This window comes from Limanda limanda, chromosome 4 (genome assembly GCF_963576545.1).
Source record: "Limanda limanda chromosome 4, fLimLim1.1, whole genome shotgun sequence".
NCBI classification, from domain to species: Eukaryota; Metazoa; Chordata; class Actinopteri; order Pleuronectiformes; family Pleuronectidae; genus Limanda; species Limanda limanda.
In genome coordinates, this window is record NC_083639.1 from 30,836,536 (window position 1) to 30,857,155 (window position 20,620).

At 41.9% G+C, this 20,620-nt stretch overlaps 1 protein-coding gene across 2 annotated transcripts; it reads left to right on the forward strand.

Moving 5' to 3' along the window:
* Positions 1–498: 498 nt before the first annotated feature.
* smpd4 (sphingomyelin phosphodiesterase 4) lies at positions 499–19,724 on the forward strand. 2 transcript variants are annotated; one of them, XM_061069484.1, is made up of 20 exons: positions 499–568; positions 820–913; positions 2,702–2,788; positions 8,209–8,345; positions 8,449–8,524; positions 8,605–8,713; positions 9,115–9,167; positions 9,343–9,494; positions 10,049–10,181; positions 10,518–10,589; positions 13,075–13,164; positions 14,676–14,830; positions 15,567–15,657; positions 15,814–15,911; positions 15,990–16,153; positions 16,614–16,819; positions 17,514–17,744; positions 17,849–17,980; positions 18,093–18,221; positions 18,305–19,724. In XM_061069484.1, exons 2-20 carry the CDS (start codon positions 875–877, stop codon positions 18,623–18,625), a joined length of 2,475 nt encoding a protein of 824 aa, XP_060925467.1. In that variant the 5' UTR covers positions 499–568; positions 820–874; the 3' UTR covers positions 18,626–19,724. The 2 variants fall into 2 exon arrangements, with proteins under 2 accessions (XP_060925467.1, XP_060925468.1); XM_061069485.1 differs by lacking the exon at positions 13,075–13,164.
* The last annotated feature ends 896 nt before the right edge of the window (positions 19,725–20,620 follow it).

The following is a 20,620-nucleotide window of genomic DNA, read 5'->3' on the forward strand; positions in this document are numbered from 1 at the left end:
ACATGATGTCCTGGCTCAGAGGAAGTGATTGGTCAGTGGGCAGCGAGGGAAGCGTCCATAGCAACAACCATCACAACAATAGAAGTCCGATAAAAGTCTAAACTAAACAAAAACTAACAAACTAACGATCATACACACCACCTGAGTATGGAAATAAAAAGAACAGTTTCTGCTACAAATTGGATCAAAACCACAATTTCATGATGAAAATATTAAATTTTCCATAAAGCAAATATATCACGTGTCCCCAGCCTCCTGACTCACGATCACATGTAATACATACAAATTCTACTGCTCTACTTTTCGTAGCATTTCCTACGAAACTCGGATGAGAACAATTCCATGTATATGTATCCCATCAATATGAATATGTATAAATTCATTATTTTCCACACACAGTCCACGATGAGAACAGCCTGCAGTGCGTGTGGAGTGCCACCAGGCTCCGCTAGGCGGCGGTAGCGCGCAGTGACGTCAGCTGTCCCCAGCAGAAGAAGACGCGTCACCGCCTGCGTCAGATTTGAACTCACGGACGGAAACGCGGCTCGTCGGTGACCTGGAGGAGAATGTGAGTGTGTGTCCGCGGGGGAGAACGAGCTTCACGCCGGGGGAACCTGGACGTGTCCCCGGGGAACCTGGACGTATCCCCGGGGACACGTCCAGGTTCAAATGTCCCGGTTGCTTGTGTCCGTGCTCCGGAGCTAAGTCCGTTAGCTCGTGGCTAGCTAGCCCGCTCGAGCTAGCTCTCACTGTTGTGGTGTGTGTCTCCGGAGGGAAGACACAAACCTGAAGTTGTGTGTGTGTGTGTGTGTCCCACAGGCAGCTCGGAGGACACGGGGACAGACGTTAGACGAGAGGACACTCGAGGCTCCTCATGGCTGCTCCCACCCTGCAGCCGCCCAGCTTCCTACTGGTGAGTTGTGTTAGCACAGTGAGGTTGTGTAGTGTTAGCGCAGTGACGTTGTGTTGTGTTAGCACAGTGAGGTTGTGTTGTGTTAGCACAGTGAGGTTGTGTTGTGTTAGCACAGTGAGGTTGTGTAGTGTTAGCGCAGTGACGTTGTGTTAGCACAGTGAGGTTGTGTTGTGTTAGCACAGTGACGTTGTGTTAGCACAGTGAGGTTGTGTAGTGTTAGCACAGTGATGTTGTGTAGTGTTAGCACAGTGAGGTTGTGTTGTGTTAGCACAGTGAGGTTGTGTTGTGTTAGCACAGTGAGGTTGTGTAGTGTTAGCACAGTGAGGTTGTGTTGTGTTAGCACAGTGAGGTTGTGTTGTGTTAGCACAGTGAGGTTGTGTGGTGTTAGCACAGTGAGGTTGTAGTGTGTTACCACAGTGAGGTTGTGTTGTGTTAGCACAGTGACGTTGTGTTGTGTTAGCACAGTGAGGTTGTGTGGTGTTAGCACAGTGAGGTTGTGTTAGCTCAGTGAGGTTGTGTTGTGTTAGCACAGTGAGGTTGTGTTGTGTTAGCACAGTGAGGTTGTGTAGTGTTAGCACAGTGAGGTTGTGTAGTGTTAGCACAGTGAGGTTGTGTGGTGTTAGCACAGTGAGGTTGTGTTGTGGTAGCACAGTGAGGTTGTGTTGTGGTAGCACAGTGAGGTTGTGTTGTGGTAGCACAGTGAGGTTGTGTTGTGTTAGCACAGTGAGGTTGTGTTGTGTTAGCACAGTGAGGTTGTGTGGTGTCAGCACAGTGAGGTTGTGTTGTGTTAGCACAATGAGGTTGTGTTGTGTTAGCACAGTGAGGTTGTGTGGTGTCAGCACAGTGAGGTTGTGTAGTGTGTGTGTATCTCACTCCATCATCATGTGTTGGTCCTTCTCTGTGTGTGAAGTGTCTCTCACCACATTCTTCCCTCGGGAGCAAGGAGCTGTCTTTAAACCTCCAACACGTCACAGGAGACTAATGATCCAATAGTTCCTATATTAATATTCTTATATAAATATATTAATATTAATATAACTCGACACAGCAGAGCAGGTATCAGAGTTTCCTGGAAAACCTGGAAAAGTCATGGAATTGTAAAAAATGTATTTCCAGGCCTGGAAAAGTGCTTGAAAAAAAAATAAAAACCACTAAAGTGTTGGAGAAGTCATGGAAATTTGTTATATTCATATTTTCATGTCGTTCATTTACGCTGCGTTTTAAATAATTCATAATCTTTTAAAAGAAAAGCACTCAAAATATAAGCAGGCGTACTATCTCATACTTATTGAAAAGTTCGCTAGGGAAGCCGGCTTGATAAAGACAAAACTATTGTCTCATTAATTTGTGTCATTTAAGGTATATTATATGATTTGGAATTCTCATTGTTAGTTTAAATACTACATTTCGTCACTTTTCATGTATACACCGAGATTCCACAAAATGTTTAGTCATGCAAATTTGGTTTAAAGTTATTGAAAGTCATGGAAATCCATTGGTCATAATGTGTATGAACCCTGATGTAACAAATATTGTAAGAATCAAAACTTAGAATAGAAACAAAATCTAGAATAATCACATAAATAAAGAAACACTACATTTATTATTAGGCTGTTTTATAAACGTGCAATGTGTGTATATATATATATATATATATATATATATATATATATATATTTTGTAATAAGGTGATATTTGCTCCAGTTTTTCTTGGAGCCAGGTGACTGGATGAATCTGAACGAGCTGAGTCTCAGGTTCTAACTCTTGTTTTCTGTGTGCTCGCTGCAGGCGAACCTCAAAGCCGACGCCAGCACCAAACCTCTGCTGCAGCGATGCCAAGACCTGGTGAAGATCATCGATGAGTATCCTGCTAAGGTGAGACGTCCGCTCTCCCCCCGTGTCGTGTGTGCACCCTGATGGGCTGGTGGTGGATTGTTGTTTGCTGAGATCAATCTTCCTTTGGCCTGATGAGAGATGATGAGATGAAGTGGATACGAGCAAAGAAAATTGGTGCAATAATTTCTGCATAATCCCACAAACAGACACACAAAGTATGAAAACCTCCTTGTTGGTGGTGAAGCGTTACATGTGAGGAATAATCCACTGTTATATTTACAGATTTGCATCTTTTGTGGTTATATTTCGTGGGACAATTCCAAAACCACAACACAAACATCTGCAGTCTTGTCGGGTTTTTTTTTTTTTGTGGGTATTGCGATTCTGTAAGTATTGCAAATTCGATATTACGATTTCCTGCGATTTCTTTTGGTTATTTTTATTTTTAAATACTGGACCATGGAAAAATGTTGAATCATACCTTCAAATACAACAGTCAAATTCACTTAGAGCTTTACCAGTTTTATTTCAAATATTAACATTAACTTAATGACTGCCGGGTAGGGCTGCAACTAACGATTATTTTGGTAATCGATTAATCTATCGAATATTTTTTCGATTAATCGACTAATCTAACGATTATTTCCCATAGCAAATTAAAATAATGACTCAAAATGTTGGAATTTGAACTTCAAATGTATTTCAGGAACAAGTTGTGTAAACATTTAAACATCATAATAAACAAACAAAATTGTAATACAAATTAAAGTGCAAAGTTGCTATGGATTAATTCCCATTAAAATAATGACTCAAAATGATGGAATTTTAACTTCAAATGTATTTCAGGAACAAGTTGTGTAAACATTTAAACATCATAATAAACAAACAAAATTGTAATACAAATTAAAGTGCAAAGTTGCTATGGATTAATTCCCATTAAAATAATGACTCAAAATGATGGAATTTTAACTTCAAATGTATTTCAGGAACAAGTTGTGTAAACATTTAAACATCATAATAAACAAACAAAATTGTAATACAAATTAAAGTGCAAAGTTGCTATGGATTAATTCCCATTAAAAAAATAACTCAAAATGTTGGAATTTTAACTTCAAATGTATTTCAGGAACAAGTTGTGTAAACATTTAAACATCATAATAAACAAATAAATTGTAATTCAAATTAAAGTGCAAATATGCTTTTAAAAGGAGAGAAAGTGCAAATAAAGTTTTCAAAGTAACTCAAAATAGCAATCAAGCCTCTGCAAGTGCAAAATAACTAAAAAACAACTGACATTCAAAGTCCAAAAGTAAAAAAGTCAGTGCAAGTAAGGGTTTCAAAGTAATTCAAAATGACTTCAGGGGAACACACGATTTATACACGTTTCAAATTGCAATGTAGAAACGTGAGCATATTGACATGCTCTGGAGTGAGGCTGGCTCTCTTCTTTGAGGCAATGTTCCCAGCTGCTGAGAAGAGCCGCTCAGAGGGAGTAGAAGTAGCTGGAATACACAGGAATGATTTGGCCAGTGATGCAAGAGATGGAAACCTTGCCTCATTCAACTTCCACCAAGACAGGGGACTTTCTGTTTTTGAGAGAGGCTGCTCTCCAAAGTACATCAGCACTTCATTACTGATCATTTGGTTGTGCGCGTCCTCTTCAGTGTTGTCATTGTCACTGTCCGTTGAGTCTGATCCAAGCAGTGAATCCAGTACCGAAACAGTCCTCCTATTTGGAGTTCCCTTGTCAGCTGATGCTGTGGCATCTTGGTTCACACTGGTGAGCTGGTTCACAGTTCTCCCATCCATGGGCTTTAGTGCCAGACCTTGTACTTTATTCTGAACACTGAACCTCTCTTCTGGTGTCAAGAATTTCAGTTTACGAAATCGTGGGTCAAGAGCAGCTGCAATTATCTGTTTGCTTTGGATATCTTCTGTGAAGGTGACCTCTCCTGACCAGCGTGCAGTGGTTTCCTCTGAAGCAGCTGCCTGGAAGGCCTGCACAGGAGCTGTTTCATAAACAGTGTGGGTGGACTTCAGAAGCCCTTTGACCAGAGGAGGCAATGCAGAGACTGTCACATAACTCTCACCACTCAAGTACACAGTGGCACATTCAAAGGCCTGGAGAGCTTGGGCCAGTTCTTCTAGTAGGGTCCACTGTTCACTTTTGAGGTCTAGGTACTGTTTCCCTCTCTGTGTTACTGCAGAGTCAGAAAGGGTTGCAGTGACTGGCCACCTCTGTTCCAGTAGGCGACTAATCATATGATAGGTGCTGTTCCACCTGGTACTGACATCTTGAACAAGTTTGTGTTCAGGAGTCCCCATTTGTTTCTGCTTCACTTTCAGCTTGCTTGCAGCCAGTTCACTTCTTTTAAAGTGCTCAACAAGACACCTTGCAGCTCCAAGTGCTTTGCTGACCTGAGGGTTTTTTAGCGCATGATTAATTACTAACTGCAAAGTGTGGCCTGCGCAGCGGACAGACACCCACCCATGTTGTTCTTTCAGGAGGTTTGCAGCCAGCACAACATTTGAGGCATTATCATGAACAACTGCGACGATTCTTGATGTAGGGATCTCAAATCTTTCCACAGCCTGCTCAATCCATGCAGCAATGTTGGCTCCGGTGTGTCTCTCTTCAAGTGGCATGGTTGTGAGGCAGAAGCTAGTGAGCTCCCAGTCATCACTTATGAAGTGACATGTGATTCCAAGATATGCCTCTGTTGCTACACTTGTCCAAGCATCAGTTGTGAGGGCAATCTGATTCTGAGTTGCTTTCAGAGCATCTTTAACCCTGACAAGTGTAGCTTCATACTTCTGCTCCATGAGCTTTGTAAAATGAGTTCTGGAAGGTAAGGTGTAACCTGGATGGAATGTGTTGACCATCTGCTTAAAGCCCTCATCCTCAACCATTGATAGAGGTCTCGTGTCATTCACAAGCATGTTGAGGATACTCTCTGTAAAGACTCCTGCCATCTGAGGGGTGCATGAGCCTCTCTTCAGGACAAACTCGTCCACAAGCCTTTGCTTAGTACTAAAAGAAAAAGAGAAAAAAACACAAAGCTTTAATTATCACGTTGTAGGCAATAGTGTCATAGTTTTGTATTATGCTAGAGAAGATCTCTCTTAATTGTGTTGATATAAAATTATTTTTTTCCACAATCTTTTGTTTAACTTTTCAGAACTAGGGTTGCAAAGGGGCGGAAAAACACAGTGTGTTATGTGCAGATTAAGTGAACTGCATTACCCAGAATGCACTAGGCATACGGCTGTAGACGTGATTTTAAGAATCAGTGCACAGCTAAGAACACTTTGGTGGTTTAAGAACACATTTCCAGGTGTTCATAAATCTGACTTTGAATATTCCCGGAATTTTGCAACCCTATTCAGAACGAACGAAGAGACAGGCTACTCTGATAATTCACTGATTTACTACATTAACATAACTGAAATAGCGTTAGCAAGCGTCCTCCATGAGACGTTCTGTTTTCCAACATGTAAGCGTAAACCTTACGATAAGTTAACAAGGCTAACGTTACTCAGGAAGTGAATGTAAACTTACCCATCAGCAGGAGAAGATTTCGTGGTTCCAGGATGCTTCCGTTTCAAATGTTCATGCATTGCCGTGGTGCTGCTATGAAATGCTAATTCCGTTTTGCAGATGCTACATTGCACTTTTTTATTTGGTTTGTGGGTAAAATATTCCCAGACTTTTGAAAGTCTCGGTCGAGCTTGTTTCGGCTCTCCCACACTCTGCTCCGCCATGATTCCAAAACGTTCTTCTTCTACGCCTTGGTGCATATAGGCAAAGGAAGCGATACTGCCCCCAGCACTTCCGGTAGTGCATTACAATGCCGGATGAAAATTTCCGGCAGCGCTGAATCGTTTTATATTTATACGACGCTTCGACAATAAAAATCCACGTCGACGATTTTTCACAATCGACGTCGTCGATTTTGTCGACTATTCGTTGCAGCTCTACTGCCAGGCAGCCAATAGAGAAAATAAATAAAAATGTTCCCTATTATTGTATAGCCCCTGTCAACTGCACACAAACTGACAGATTAAGAAATGTAAGCCACTTAGGCTACTTTTAAACAATAAATAAAAGGTAAATTAAATAGAATGAATTAAATTTTACTTAAAATATAAACTTTGAAATAAACAAGAAGTAGGCTATTGTTGTTTGCATGTAGGCGATACAAAGCTAGTGCTTGGGTATGTTTAGATTCTTGTGCAAAAACAAGAGCTGGTCAACATGCTCTGGGGTGATGTTGCTCCCCCCATATACCCCCCCCCCTCGTATAAACCAATAAATATATGTTTTAAAAAAAATCGATTTGGGAGGCAGCATGGCGATTTAAAAATCGTCATTCACAAGAATCGCGATTTGTAACTGAATCGATTTTTTTCCCCATCCCTATTATTGACCGTCACAGGATTCCTCTGCTGCAGACACTCGGCGGTTCAGTGTCTTACTGGAGCTGAGTCGACCTGTTTAACCTTCAGAGGAGACAGCTGCTGTCCCTGTGACTGAACTCCGACTTCATGTTCCTCTCGTCTTTACTTTGTGTTGTGATTTGAAAGGGATTCACAGAAGTGTGAGATAAAAGATGCAGATAACTGAGCTGTTCGAACTCTTCTCTGTTCGAGCCTCTGGATTATTCCTGGTGCACAAATAGAGAACTGACTTGTTCCTCTTGGAATGTGAGAGAGTTACTGTGGAACAGTTGCAGTTCGGACTGAGGGCAGCTGTTGTCTTTTCGGTGAAAGACACAAAGGATGTGTGTGTCTGTGTGTGTGTGAGAGATGTTTACTGATTTGTTGGACTTCTGGTCTTTGTTGTTTTGTTTTCAAGGCCAATTTGTCATTTTTTAAAAACACTTTACTTTATTATGAGCCTATATTTGAGCTGAAGGCTTGTCACAGCTGCTCTACGCACCCTGTTCTCTCACTGCTGGGTGGTGATGCAGCAGAGGTAATAACACAGTGGTTATATATATCATACATATATATAATATAATTCCCCTTTTTAATTTCACAGATATCAGCCGACTAAACTGATGATTTTCCTGCGTGTGTATGTCACAGAATAGACAGTAGGTTGCGATGGACCTACTTACTCAAGTTATTAAATATATAATCCTATGTTGTTACTATATCATGATGGACTGTAGATAAATCGTTAAGCAAGCATCTTAACACTTTCCCTTTATAATATTTAATAAAGAATTTCTCAGTTGTTGCTTTGTTTGTTTACTTCACCAGTTTGATCTTTCCAGTCGTCATCATGTCAGAAATAGAACTGGACAAATATTAACTTCATTGCATTGCAGTTGTGTCACTTTCTCTAATTTGACCACAGCTTTTTTCGGATTTGTCTGTTCATCCGTTGATTGTTTTTAAAGTATCTTGCTTCTGATTGTGTTGTGTCTGTGTCGTGTGTGTGTGTTTCCTCTCAGGAGCTGCACCTGATCTTCCCCTGGCTGGTGGAGTGTGTGTTCGGGAGCCTGGACGGCGTCCTCTCCGGCTGGAACCTGCGACTCCTGCACTCGAGGAGCAACGAGTACCACATTGTTATGGATTTTCTAAACCCCAGGTAGTCGGTGTGTCTGTGTAACCAATTAGCCAAGTTTCATTATTCTACATTTGAAGAATCAAGTCAAAAACGTCGTTCTTTTTTCTTCTCATTTCCTTGTCAGTGGGCCGATGATGAAACTTGTGTACAAACTTCAAGCAGAAGAGTACAAATATGAGATACCCGTCAATTATCTCCCGGTAAGAACATTTCTGTCCCGTGTTTTACAGTTTAATGAATATTGTCAACCATATTTACCGAATTGTCCTGTTTCATGAAGGGTCCTGTGAAGGCCTGTATCCAGGAGGGAGTCCTCCCCGACTGTCCACTGTTTCACAACAAGCTGCAGTTCCCCCTGTCCGGTGTGCTGAGCCTGAACCTGGCCCTCAGTATCCTTCACAACTCACTCCAGACTAGACTTCTCTCTGTGGAATCAGTGGAGACCATGACAAGTTGAGCCTTATGAATAGTAAAATGTATAAAAATGCCTATCACAACTTCCCTGAGCTGGAACCAATGTCTTAAAATAGTTTTTTTCTGATCTTCAGTCTTAATCCTACAGTTGTTCAGTTTGAGATCATATGTGACAAAGAGAAGCAGCAAATCCTTCAGTGGGAGAAGCTGTAAGAGAATTTAAAACAAATTTTTTTTGCTTGAAATGATTGATCATTAAACTAAATTGATGCCTCAATCAATTGCTTAATCTATAATCTAGTTGCAGCACAGTTGCGTATTGTAACTGTGAGATATGACGACGAGCAGAGCTTTGTTAATCCTTAACTTTCTGCAGATCCGTTTGAATTTTTCATGTTTAACTTTGCCTACTGCCTCATCGCGCCCAAGGTGAGTTTGCCAGAGTGCAGCTATTCTCTCTGAGTTTGATTTATGTGGCATATTAACGAGATTAATGAACAACTAACGATGGATCGAGGGATTAAACCTTTCAGTGATAATGTCATGACTACTCCTTGAATGAACATGATCATATCGAAACTAAACTGTTCTTTATTTTTTCCAGAGCTACCCTCAAGGCCAACATGGAAGCTCCACAGACAGTGCCTACTTCGTGCTGGTGGACACTTACCTGAAGTATTTCCTCCCCAGTGAAGGAACGGTGCCTCCGTCGCCTTTCTCCGACTCCAGAGGTTCGGTCACTGCACCGTCACCGAGGTATTTACACCGAGAACAGTCTGAGCAGCTTTAACCCTCCGAACCAAACACCCGAGCAGCAGCAGCAGCGTCCTATGTTTTCATTCTGTTGTGCTCCGAGCGATGAGGAGAGGAAACAAAGCTCTGACTGTCGCTGGATGTTACTTCAACTCTATTTCTTTATCGTTTCATTCGATAAAATCTAAAATGACATGTAGCACAAAGTGATTTCGATTAAATATTAGAATGTTGAGTTTAGATTTTTCTTTACTGCTATGTATCAGTGTTTTTTCACCACAAACTCTCTATTAATCTATTATTATTATTATTATCTATTATTTTAACTTCTTTGCGTCTGTGGCGTTCACACATGCACCTCCTCTGGAGAGAATAGGAACTGCGGAGTTCAGTGCGTGTCTGAAAGCAGCTTGAGTCTCGTCTACCTGAAGATTTCAGCCAGATCACCTGATCATTAGGAGGCTTTTTTCATTTGCCTTATTCAACAAAAGAAGTGGATATTGATTGATCATTTATTCTGTCAGTTTTTAAAATTCCCTCTGCTTTAAATTCAACAGATCTTCCAGCGTTTCCTTCGCTGGTTACGGCGTCCACAGCCCCAGTCTCCTGAAACATCACATCTTCCATCAGCCCTCAGTGAACGCAGAGCCCTCAGCTCAGGAGATCTGGAGGTCAGAGACACTGTTACAGGTACGGGACAGAATCCAGCTGTGTCACATGTACAGCTACTGACTTTGATTTGTTAATTGATCTTCTGATTAATTACTAAAGGGCAAAATATGATGTCAAAGTTATGTCTTCAAATTCCAACAGTTGGAAAACAAACTTTAGCCACTTTAGTATCAGAAAGAAAAGCAAAGCAACAAATCCTGGAATTTGAGTGATTATCAATGAATGAAACCATGAATCCATATCGTAATAGCTGAACCCAAGGTTGTTTCTACTCTGATATCAGTTGTGTGTTTACAGCTCTTTGTTGTGTTTGAGTTGCTTTACATTAAGTATTGAAATGTGTCTCTACCTCAGATGTTTGTAGAGGTCTGGCTCCATCACTACTCCTTGGAGATGTACCAGAAGCTTCAGTCTCCTCAGGTTAAGGTAAGAGAACAGAAACGTGTCCCCCGACACCCCCCTGCCCTCCTCCCTCCCTCCCTCCCCTGTACTGCAGCATGGCACGGCTGCTGTGGACTGGCTATCCACAACCCCTCCACCCGTTTCCTCCCATCTGTGTCGGAGCAAGCCCAGGGCGGGGCTCTGGCCTGCAGCTCTGTGGTTGGTCGGCCTCCAGGTCACCTGACCCTGAAATAGTTTGACTGTGAATGAACTGAGTTTGAACATGAACAGCCTGGTTGGGTGAAGTTGTCCATTAGTTAAAGAGAAAATTACAGTTTTCATATTTTAGATCAACTCCCCTGTATTTTGTTATTACTGAAGGACAATTTCACCCACAGCTCTGTGTTCACACTGTAAGAAGTTACACAGCCCGTCAATGATGAGCAGCTTGTTTTACAGTAGCATGTGATTTTCATTGGAAGACAAAGATGTGACTCGTACTGAGCTGGTTTATACTTAGTTTTCAGTAAATATCGGTGCAGAAGAGTTAAACCCTTGCCTTTGCGATTTGGCATGTGTTCCCAGTATTAGTGCTTTTGCTTTCTTTCACGTCCTTTACACGCTGCATGTCCATGTCACAATTCACAAGTGTTTGTTTTCTTCTGTGTGTGAATGCATGTGAGACACGACACGGTGGGACTGTGGAGGGTTCACAGACAGTCAGACTCTCCTCAGTGCACGAGACTCACAACACACTCATCACTACTTCCTGTCGCGGCAGTTTTTGATCTCAAGATCCAGAAATTAAATGTGTCCTTCCAGCCTGAGGCCGGTTGCACCAACTGCTCTTACGCCAAGTGACAAAAGAGACTAAATATATTTAGGTTAGAGGGCGGTCTCTGTTCTCTTCTGTCCAATTCTTAAGGCTGATCTTAACAAAGACTCACATAACAGTTGAGACAAGTCTTAGTAGAAACCAGTCAGTCCAACCAGCAACAACAAAGGTTTGTTAGGGTAGAAGTTGAAGTTGAGGGTGTCCTGTTCCTTATTGAAAGAAAGATATTGTATTACATAGAAAATGAAATGAAGATGATTTGTGGAGGAGCATTAAAACATCCACAGTTTATACTGTTGTATCCTATTACATACATACTTCTACACTCAGCTGTGTCGATTACATAATTACTACTCAAAAAAACTGTTCAGTTTTCAATCTGCAGTTTTGTGTCTGAAGTCATCTCAAGTCGTGGAGAACTTCAGAGCTGACAGTCATTTTTATTTCTAATTATTTATTTGATATAATATGAAAACACTTCTCTAGATTTCTATAGATTTTATTTGGGAAAACCAATCAAATGCTTCATTGCAGCTTCTTGAGACTGGACAGGAAACCGTGAGCAAACCGACCAATGAGCTGCTTCACAAACAGATGTTTTTGTCTAATGCTCACCTGTTAGAAACGTATTAACCACTGTGTTGTTGTGTCCAACCTGTTTCAAGTGGACTGGAATTGAAAGATTTTTGCCCAATCATTTTAGATGAAATCCTAATCTAAATTTCTCATAGTAGAACATTTCACAAAATCTTCTGTATATTTTCCCTGTTTATGACACTTGTTTGTGTGATGACGAAAAAAACAAAATCTTCCAGTTCTGAGTTCCGTCTGTTTATGATGTTAAACATCAGGGATGGGAATTATAAAAGCTTGAATATGAATCTCAATTGAAGTTTAGCTTGTCTCGCTTTTTATGTGAAGCACACATGGACTGTAAAGAAAGATCAACGCTGTGTTTTCACTTCCTCCCGTCGCACAAACATTTTGCTAAAATATCACATGAACGCTGCCACCTTTGCCATTTTTGAGGTGTAATTGGTTATTTGGAGCGTGTGCAGTAGAGCTGTGGTGTCGATACATTCCCTCGACCAATCGTCCATATTTATTTTCAGTCTGGTTCATCCTCTTTATTTGGTTTATTCTATCACCAGCAAGCACATTTGATGGAATACGTTTCCACACAAGTCTCCTCGATAGCTCTGCTGCAGAGTCCGGAAATATTTAGATTTATTAGGTTTTTTAAAATTACAACCGTTTCCTTTTTCTTAACGCAACAGTTAAATCATTTGTGACATAATTCCCATCCCTGCGGCTGTGTAACGTGTTTGTCTGGAGAGTCAGAGAAGTCTCTGCATCGAGTCGCAGCATTCGCAGTGTTTTGTTTCCACGGTCAATATTTTACTTTTGTTTGTCTCCTCCCCTGTTCCTGCTACTTTCCTTCTGAATGTTTTTGGCCAATGGTTTGTCTGGTTGCACTTTCCTTTCTTTTGCTTCCTCCTCTTTCTCCTGTTCTCACGTGTAAACCTTCGTCCTGCCACCTCCCTTTTCCCTTTCTCCTCTTCCTCACCCTTCTTTATTGTCGCTTCTCCCCTTCCTCTCTCTCCACTCCTCCTGCTCCTCCACCTTCTGTCGTTGTCTTTCCCTCCTCTTCCTCATCCTCCTCTCTCCCCCCCCCTGGTGGTTACGGGTGAACAGCTGGCCCTGCTGCAGTACCGCCTCAGTATGTCCAGCATGCCGTGCCAGCCCCACGCCCCACCAGGCTCTGGGACCCTCCACACCTACCAAGTACTTTTACCTTTTCATTCATCCCCGCCCCTCTGGGGCCCCCTGGAGGTAAACCTCAGTCAGTTAAAGTCACAGTCGAGGATACTTCTCTTTTACTGACCATCACTGTGAGACCAGACCGGTCCCCAGCCTGATGCTTCCACATGTTACAGCTGATTAGTTTGCATTATTTATGTCACTTTTGCATGGAACAGTAAATGAAATGGCTAAATTAAAGGTTAAAGGGGTTGATAAATTGTGATGTACACTATATTGTCACCAAATACTCGAATGATAAGACGACTCAGCCTTATCAAATAGTTTTGGCCCATTCTCACTCCTTCAGGTCAGATTTGAACGAGCTTGAGAAGCAAAGATCTCACCCACAGTGTCAGAAACCACGATGAGGATTTGAGCTGCTGGGAATCCTTAATCAAAGCATATTTCAGTAAACTGTGAATTTGGACAGAGAAGTATCCTTGACAGGAAAAGTAAATCCTGGAATGAAGCTTTCGGAGTCTTTGAGCAGAATTGTTTTGGCTCGGTGTGGGTTTCCTTTGCTGCTTGTTTTTTAAGGCATGCTTTTTACACTGGTGTGCTTGTGTGGCCGTACGTGTTTATGAGGGTGATTGTTTCTTTCTGTTGACTCTTTGCAAAGCAAAAGATACTACTACGTTATTACTATCATCTTTTAGTTTACATGCAAGGCTTAAAGTCATTATTTTTATTTGTTCCTCTAAATGTTTGTACAAAGAACAGAGTTAATGTTTGTGTTTATCCAGAAGAAGAAACATTGCAGCAGTTTGACAGCAGCTTTGCTATTTGCAGGTCATCGAGCGCTGAGGTCCCACCGTTTATTTATTAACAAACCCCCATTTAAAAATTCATGATTAAACAGCCTGTATATTCTCATTATATATTGCCGCAGTATTAATTGGTTAAGTAAGTCTGAACTGAGCAAAGCTGTTATTATTGTTGAGCTCATTATGGTCTTAACTCCACAGAGGCTACATCCACGCTAATATGTTTTAATATCATCTCCGTCCGTTAGGTCACGTGACCTGTCAAGCACCCTGGTCATGTGATGCAAACAGCAAGTACATTGTCTACTCAGCAGTTGGTTGCTTAGTTACTGAAAAGTAGGAGCAGGGAATTCTTCGCAACTTTAATGATGAGTTTTTAACCTGAAATGTGGAAGTAGCCAAATGTCCTGACCAAGTAGTCCTGTGTACAAAAGGTGAGAATTAAAAACGATCATTTGGGCTTTACTCTCTTTAAAGATGCTGACATGAAACAAACAGATCTGTTGTTAAATATCAGAAGAGGTTATTTTCCCCATTTGGAATCAACTGAAATCCTTAAGCCGTGTGGGACCCCTGCGCTCGGCCACAGAATGAACGCGCTGCGAGCCGCTGGTGATTGTTTTGCTGCTTCTGAACCGGGACGCGTTAACGATTGGCTGCTTTTGACTGCGGGAGCTGCAACGATGTCGTGTGTCAGCGGAGCTCTTTTCTGACTGGTTGTCTTTACAGGAGCCCTTCACCCCGACAGAGGAGCACGTGCTGGTGGTGCGTCTCCTGGTGAAACACCTGCACGCCTTCTCCAGCAGCCTGAAGCCCGAGCAGCTGTCCTCCTCGCCCTCGGTCCACTCGCACACGCACACCAGCCCGCTGGAGGAGTTCAAGAGGTCCGACTTTTTACACCTTCCTCATACACGCTGCTGTTGGACATGTCGAGATAGATTGTCACACAGCTCATTCCTCCACCAAGGCCCCTGTAATCCAATCAAACCAAATCACAGACTCATAAATATCATTACTCTTAATGTCAGATTTGTTTCAGCCAGATCCATAAATGTTCTCCTGGCGTCGTATCTCACAATGTAATAGACAGTCTGTGCCAACATTTCCTCGGTTATTCTTTGGTCCCTGTCCATCCCTCCACCATGTTTTCTGGAAATCCGTTCTGTAGTATTTTCAGAATCGGTTGTTTCTGTAGATTCTTTTTTTTCTTTCTTTTTTTTTAAATATTTTTATTAGGAGTTAAGGCACAGTAGAACAGGAATCAATGTCAAATTTACATTGAGTATCACATAATCTCTGTACGACAATTAACTATATATAGATATATTGACACCATAAACACGCCGTGCATCTCGATGGGTTAAGAGTAAGATATACCTCCTAGGATGTGTTTCTTAATTTATGGACCACATGAACGTGGTCATGCGAACAAAACATTACACAATTCAATGAAAATAATAATCATAAATAAATAGCTGAAAATTCTATTAAGTAATAATTAAGTATTAAAGCTGCACAGTATAAAAAAAAAGAAAAAGAATAGTTTCTGTAGATCCTTTAAAGCTGTTTCTGAATCTCCTTCCCTGACCACATCATGTTTCATGTCTCTCTCTCCTGCAGAGTGGTGGTGCAGCGCTTCGTTCAACAGAAGCTCTACCTGTTTCTCCAGCACTGCTTCGGGCACTGGCCTCTGGACGCCTCTTTCAGAGCCGTATGTTTGGGGTGTATTTTTCTAACCGTTTCTAATGCTTAAACATGTAGTTAATTCACCATCATATCCAGGACTTCAATAAGGTTAACTAAGTTGTAACTGAAAGTGCTGCTGGTGAAAGAGTGAATTGAGAGACCTGATCAACCCTGTGTCCAGGTGCTGGAGACGTGGCTGAGCTACATTCAGCCGTGGAGATACACCGGGGAGAAGATCCATCCTCAGCCCGACCAAAACAGAACCGTACCCGACAAATGGTGACTGGTGGTTTCTTCTTTCCGTCCTCACTTGGAGGGATGACGTTGTTCTGACTGTGTGACTCTGCTGTGTTGCAGGGAGTCGTTTGCTCAGGAGAACCTGCTCATGTACACGAAGCTCTTCCAGGTCTTTCTGAACCGAACCGTGAGGACGGATCTGGTCAACGCCAAAAACGCACTGATGGTTTTCAGGGTCGCCAAAGTCTTCGCTCAGCCGAACCTGGCGGAGATGATCCAGAAAGGTCAGGACGAGAGACCACGTAAAACATTCTTTATCAGTGGGGAGAAAATAATCTGACATCTTCAAAAACTTCCATCTTTTCTGGATTGTTGATTCTGTAAATTCCAAATGTTCAACCCAGCAAATACTGATGTGTCTGTGAAAGACTCATATCTGCAGATGTTTATCAGCCAGAGGATAAATCTTCGGGTTCTAGTCCAAAATACACATTTACACACAACTTCAGGAAACTGGTAAATCAAAAGAAAAATGTTTAACCGTAAAAATTGAATATTAGTTAAATCTTTAACCTTTTCACCTGCAGCATCTCATCTTGAGGGATTATCATTGTAAATAATAATCCAGTTTAAAACCTACGTGTTACAACTCCACTGATTTACCATTAATACGAGTTACAACTCTGATATCTGGAATATAAAATGAGATTTAGAAAAAGAACTCACCCGGGCGTCTGTCTGCAGGTGAGCAGCTGTTCCTGGAGCCGGAGCACGTCCTCCACCACCGGCAGCCCCGCGGCTACCTGACGCCGAGCCAGGGCGGCAGCTTCCTGTCGTCCCGGCAGAAGGTGGTGACGGACATGGTGTTCAGGGTGAAGAGCCACGTCTACTCCCTGGAGGGTCAGGACTGTCAGTACAAGCAGATGTTTGGCTCCGAGCTCAGAGGAGCAGTAAGTCTTATTTCTTTTTTTAATATTTTAACGACATGTTTTAATTAGGGGTGGGAATTGGCAAAAATGTGACGATTCAATAGTATTGCAATATTTGGGCCACGATTCAATAGTATTGCGATTCTTCGTTATATTGCGATACTGCAAGTATTGCGATTCGATTCTGCGATATATTGCGATTCATGTCCCCCATGTTATTCAAAGGCATTACAAAATGAGGAAAATAAGACTGCTCACCTCACTTGAAATGTCACATTTAATTCTGTGAACAACATTGTCTTCTACACATTCACTGAAGTGCAAAAACTTTGTCCTTGAACATTCAGGACACAGGACCTTTGTAATTATGTTCTGAACAGGAGACCTCTCACATGAACCCTGAGCTCCCAGCACATAACTTACGATTATTTAAATACAATACAGTAACATCACGCAGACATAATAGAGTAACATAAACCTGAGAATAATCATATAAATAAGAGTAACCTAGAGCTTCAATCAAATTGAGAAAAATAAACAAATGTGTTCTACTAGAGTCCAGTCCAGTTGGCTGCAAGGTCATGACCCAAAATGTCGCGATACTGAACAGAATCGATTTTTTCCCCCACCACTAGTTTTAATCCAGAGGTTTCAAGCAGTTTGACTCCAGTTTGAGGCCAACACTCGAAATCTCAATCCAGGGTCCATTCCACAGGTCATGAAGTTGATCCAGATGATTGCACAGGCCAGACAGACGGCCAAGCGGATCTCGGATCACTCCAACGAGGTGGCAGCCAGCTCCTCCTTCCTGTCCTGGTTTGGTCTGAGCTCCTCTGACCACAACAACACGTTCTCTGGAGCCGAGTCAGAGGAGAGCGGCGAGTGTCTGAAGAAGACCCACGAGTTCCTGGACCGAGCTCTGGAGAACCTGTGTCTGATCTTCAAGGTCGGATCTTCCTCTTTTTATTCCCGCATGATAAACACTTTGTTTCCGATTATTCATAAAAATGGAAAATCTACTTTCTGACTGAAGGTGTCTTTGTCTTGTAGCTGAACCAGGGGCAGCTGACTCAGCTCATTTCCAACCTGGGTTCTTCTCAGGATGACGGGAACTGCAAGCAGCTGCCGGACTGCATCCAGGGCGAGAACGGCCTGATCCTCACTGACCTCGGGCGGAGGCAGGTCAGTGCTGCAGACTACTGTGCTCGTCCAGGAGGAGATCCTGGATTAGATCTGTGGGCAGCAGCAAAGACTGAAACCCTGTGTGTGTCTGTGTGTGTGTGTTTCTTTGCAGATCATAAATGGACAGCGCAGGTTTGACCTTCAGTACCAGGGCGACCCGGAGCTGCAGCCCATCAGGAGCTATGAGAACGCCCTGCTGGTCAGGCTGTTCTACAGGATCTCCTCTCTGCTCAACGACCGGGTCAGTGCTTCCATCAACATCTGTCCTCACAGCTGCTTTTGGTTGGAGAAGCGTTTGTCTGAAGGTGTTGTCTCCTCCCACAGTTCGGAGGACACATGAGTGCGCTCTGCTCACGGCCCGACTTCCTGGGTCGGCTCGGCTGTCACTACCTGACGATTCCCGATTCCACCACGAAGACGAACCAGAGCCCGGTGTCCCGTGGGGCGCTGGAGAGGAACCGGCCCCCCCGGCTGAGCCTGCGCCTCCTGGCCAGCTACAGGACCCTTCTGCTGCTGCTGCTCCTCTACGTGCTCGGAGCGCTGCTGTCGCTCGGACCCGTGTCCAGCACGCTGATCATCCTGGCGGGGGGGTTCCTGTTCGGACTCTTCATGACGTTGTTCGGAGACAAACTGAAAACGCACTAACTGAGACCGGGAGTTTCTACACATCTGCAGAGAAAAGACACAAACACACACTTGACAGTTTCGATCAACGCCATCTTGTCCTGGTTGTAAAACGTGTGTGAGAACTAATGAACTAAGTGTTGACTGGTCCTGTTTGTGCGTCGTCGATTAATCAGCCAGTTGTTAACTTACTCAACTCATTGTTTGAAGTGTGTATTCAGAAAAACCTTCTTCACTTTCCTAAAGCCAAACTAAAGTCGTCAAAGTTTTCATTTGACCCAACATCAGTTTCAGACCTAGACTGTAAATACAGATGGACGACACATCTCCACTTCCTGCCGCTATCCAGAAATGAAGCCAAATATTTTTTGATACGAAAGCTGCCATTTTGTACGGATGACAGATTCTGCCGTAGTGATCGTTGGATGAAGTGAGGATCCGCCGAAAAATCATGACATCTCAGTCTGTTTTTATATCATCCAAAACTGTATTAAAACCAAACTGATCACAAACAGGAACGCCTTATTTAAAGTCTACTTTTATTTTTTTTTTTAAGTCCCACGTCACAACATGGTGGAGACAGGGTTCATGACCTACTGCAGCTAGCCACCAGGGGGAGACTTGACTTGTCGTCCATCGTTATTCAGTCTACAGTTAAAACCCAAATTATTCAATTCACAGTTATGTAAAAACGATATGAAACAAGGTTTTAAATTTGAGAATCTTGAAAAAGAAAAAGTATTTTTTGTATTTACAGAAAATAAAATGATCGATGGGTTTTCAATTCAGTTGAAGGTTATTTTTTGTCACAGAGAAAATTGACGATGTTAGTTAAATAACAGTTGATCGCATCTTCACGTCTTTCTGTTCTTTTTCAAATCAGGAGTTTTTTAGGATTTGTAGGAATTCCTGTTGCAATGAATGGCTACGTTTTTATTTTGGCTTTTCACCGTTTTTAAAATGTGCTTCATGTGTCACCTCCCGACTTTATCTTTTTCACCAAACATCTAAAAACAAGGGCAGTTCTCAACATTTAAAGATTGATTTAACTCGACTGTTTTTTCTCCGTGAGAGCAAAATACTTTTTGTTCAAAAGGCTCAATAAACTGTTTGCACTTGTTTCTAGTTTTGTTGTGTAATTCATTCAATAATATGATGTTTAACAATTCTTTTAATCTCACACTAATGAAGAGAAACATTTAAAGATCTGTAATTATTGCAGATACTTTGTCTCATGTGCAGTTTGAAATGTAAAAATCAGCAGAAATGAATTCAACAGGTGCAATATCACTTTCATTATGTGCTATAGGTCAATATTGCTTCTATTATTTACAGTATTAAATTAACACGTGCACTATTACATTCATGATCTTGTGCAATATAGTTCTCATTTGTAATTTCAAATACTACTATTCAGTTTTTTTATTTTAGTCAGGCTTAGAGTTTAGTTCTTTATCTTTTTAACTTGTTATATATTTAAGCACTGTTCCTCTCTTACTCATCGTTATACTTTGTATTTCTGTACTTAGTTACTTCTGAAGATTTAAGGATAAAGAAGAAACAGTCAAATCGTTTCAGATTCAGAAAACTATCGATCCCAAGGAGGACGATTCACTTGCAGCTTACGATCACACAAACATCCAAAATGATACGTGTCAACAAACAAACAGGTCAGTGAAGGATGTGGAGATAAAGATTAAGGAAGTCAAATAAATAGAAATTAAAAATAGACAATTTCGATGATAAACAGACATTGTGTTACGAGCGTTGTCAGGTGATAATCATTTAAAATGACGACTGTCTGATTCTAGTAGCCTGATCGCAGAAGGAATGAAAGATCCGATGTCTCTTTGCTTCTTCCAAGCGTCAGAAGACCTTCGATAAATTAACGTTAAAGTAGCTTAAAATCCAACATTGAACATTTTGAGTTGTTATGAAACTCCCGGCGTTTACATTTCATCGTCCGGCCTTCGGGAACCTTTCGTAAAGAGCCACGACTCTGTGCTGCCCTCTAGT

Coding starts and splice junctions, on each gene's coding strand:
- smpd4 (XM_061069484.1), top strand. CDS start 875: ATGGCTGCTCCCACCCTGCAGCCGCCCAGCTTCCTACTG. Junction 10,182..10,517: donor GGTCAGAGACACTGTTACAG/GTACGGGACAGA, acceptor TCTCTACCTCAG/ATGTTTGTAGAGGTCTGGCT. Junction 15,912..15,989: donor AGAACCGTACCCGACAAATG/GTGACTGGTGGT, acceptor GCTGTGTTGCAG/GGAGTCGTTTGCTCAGGAGA.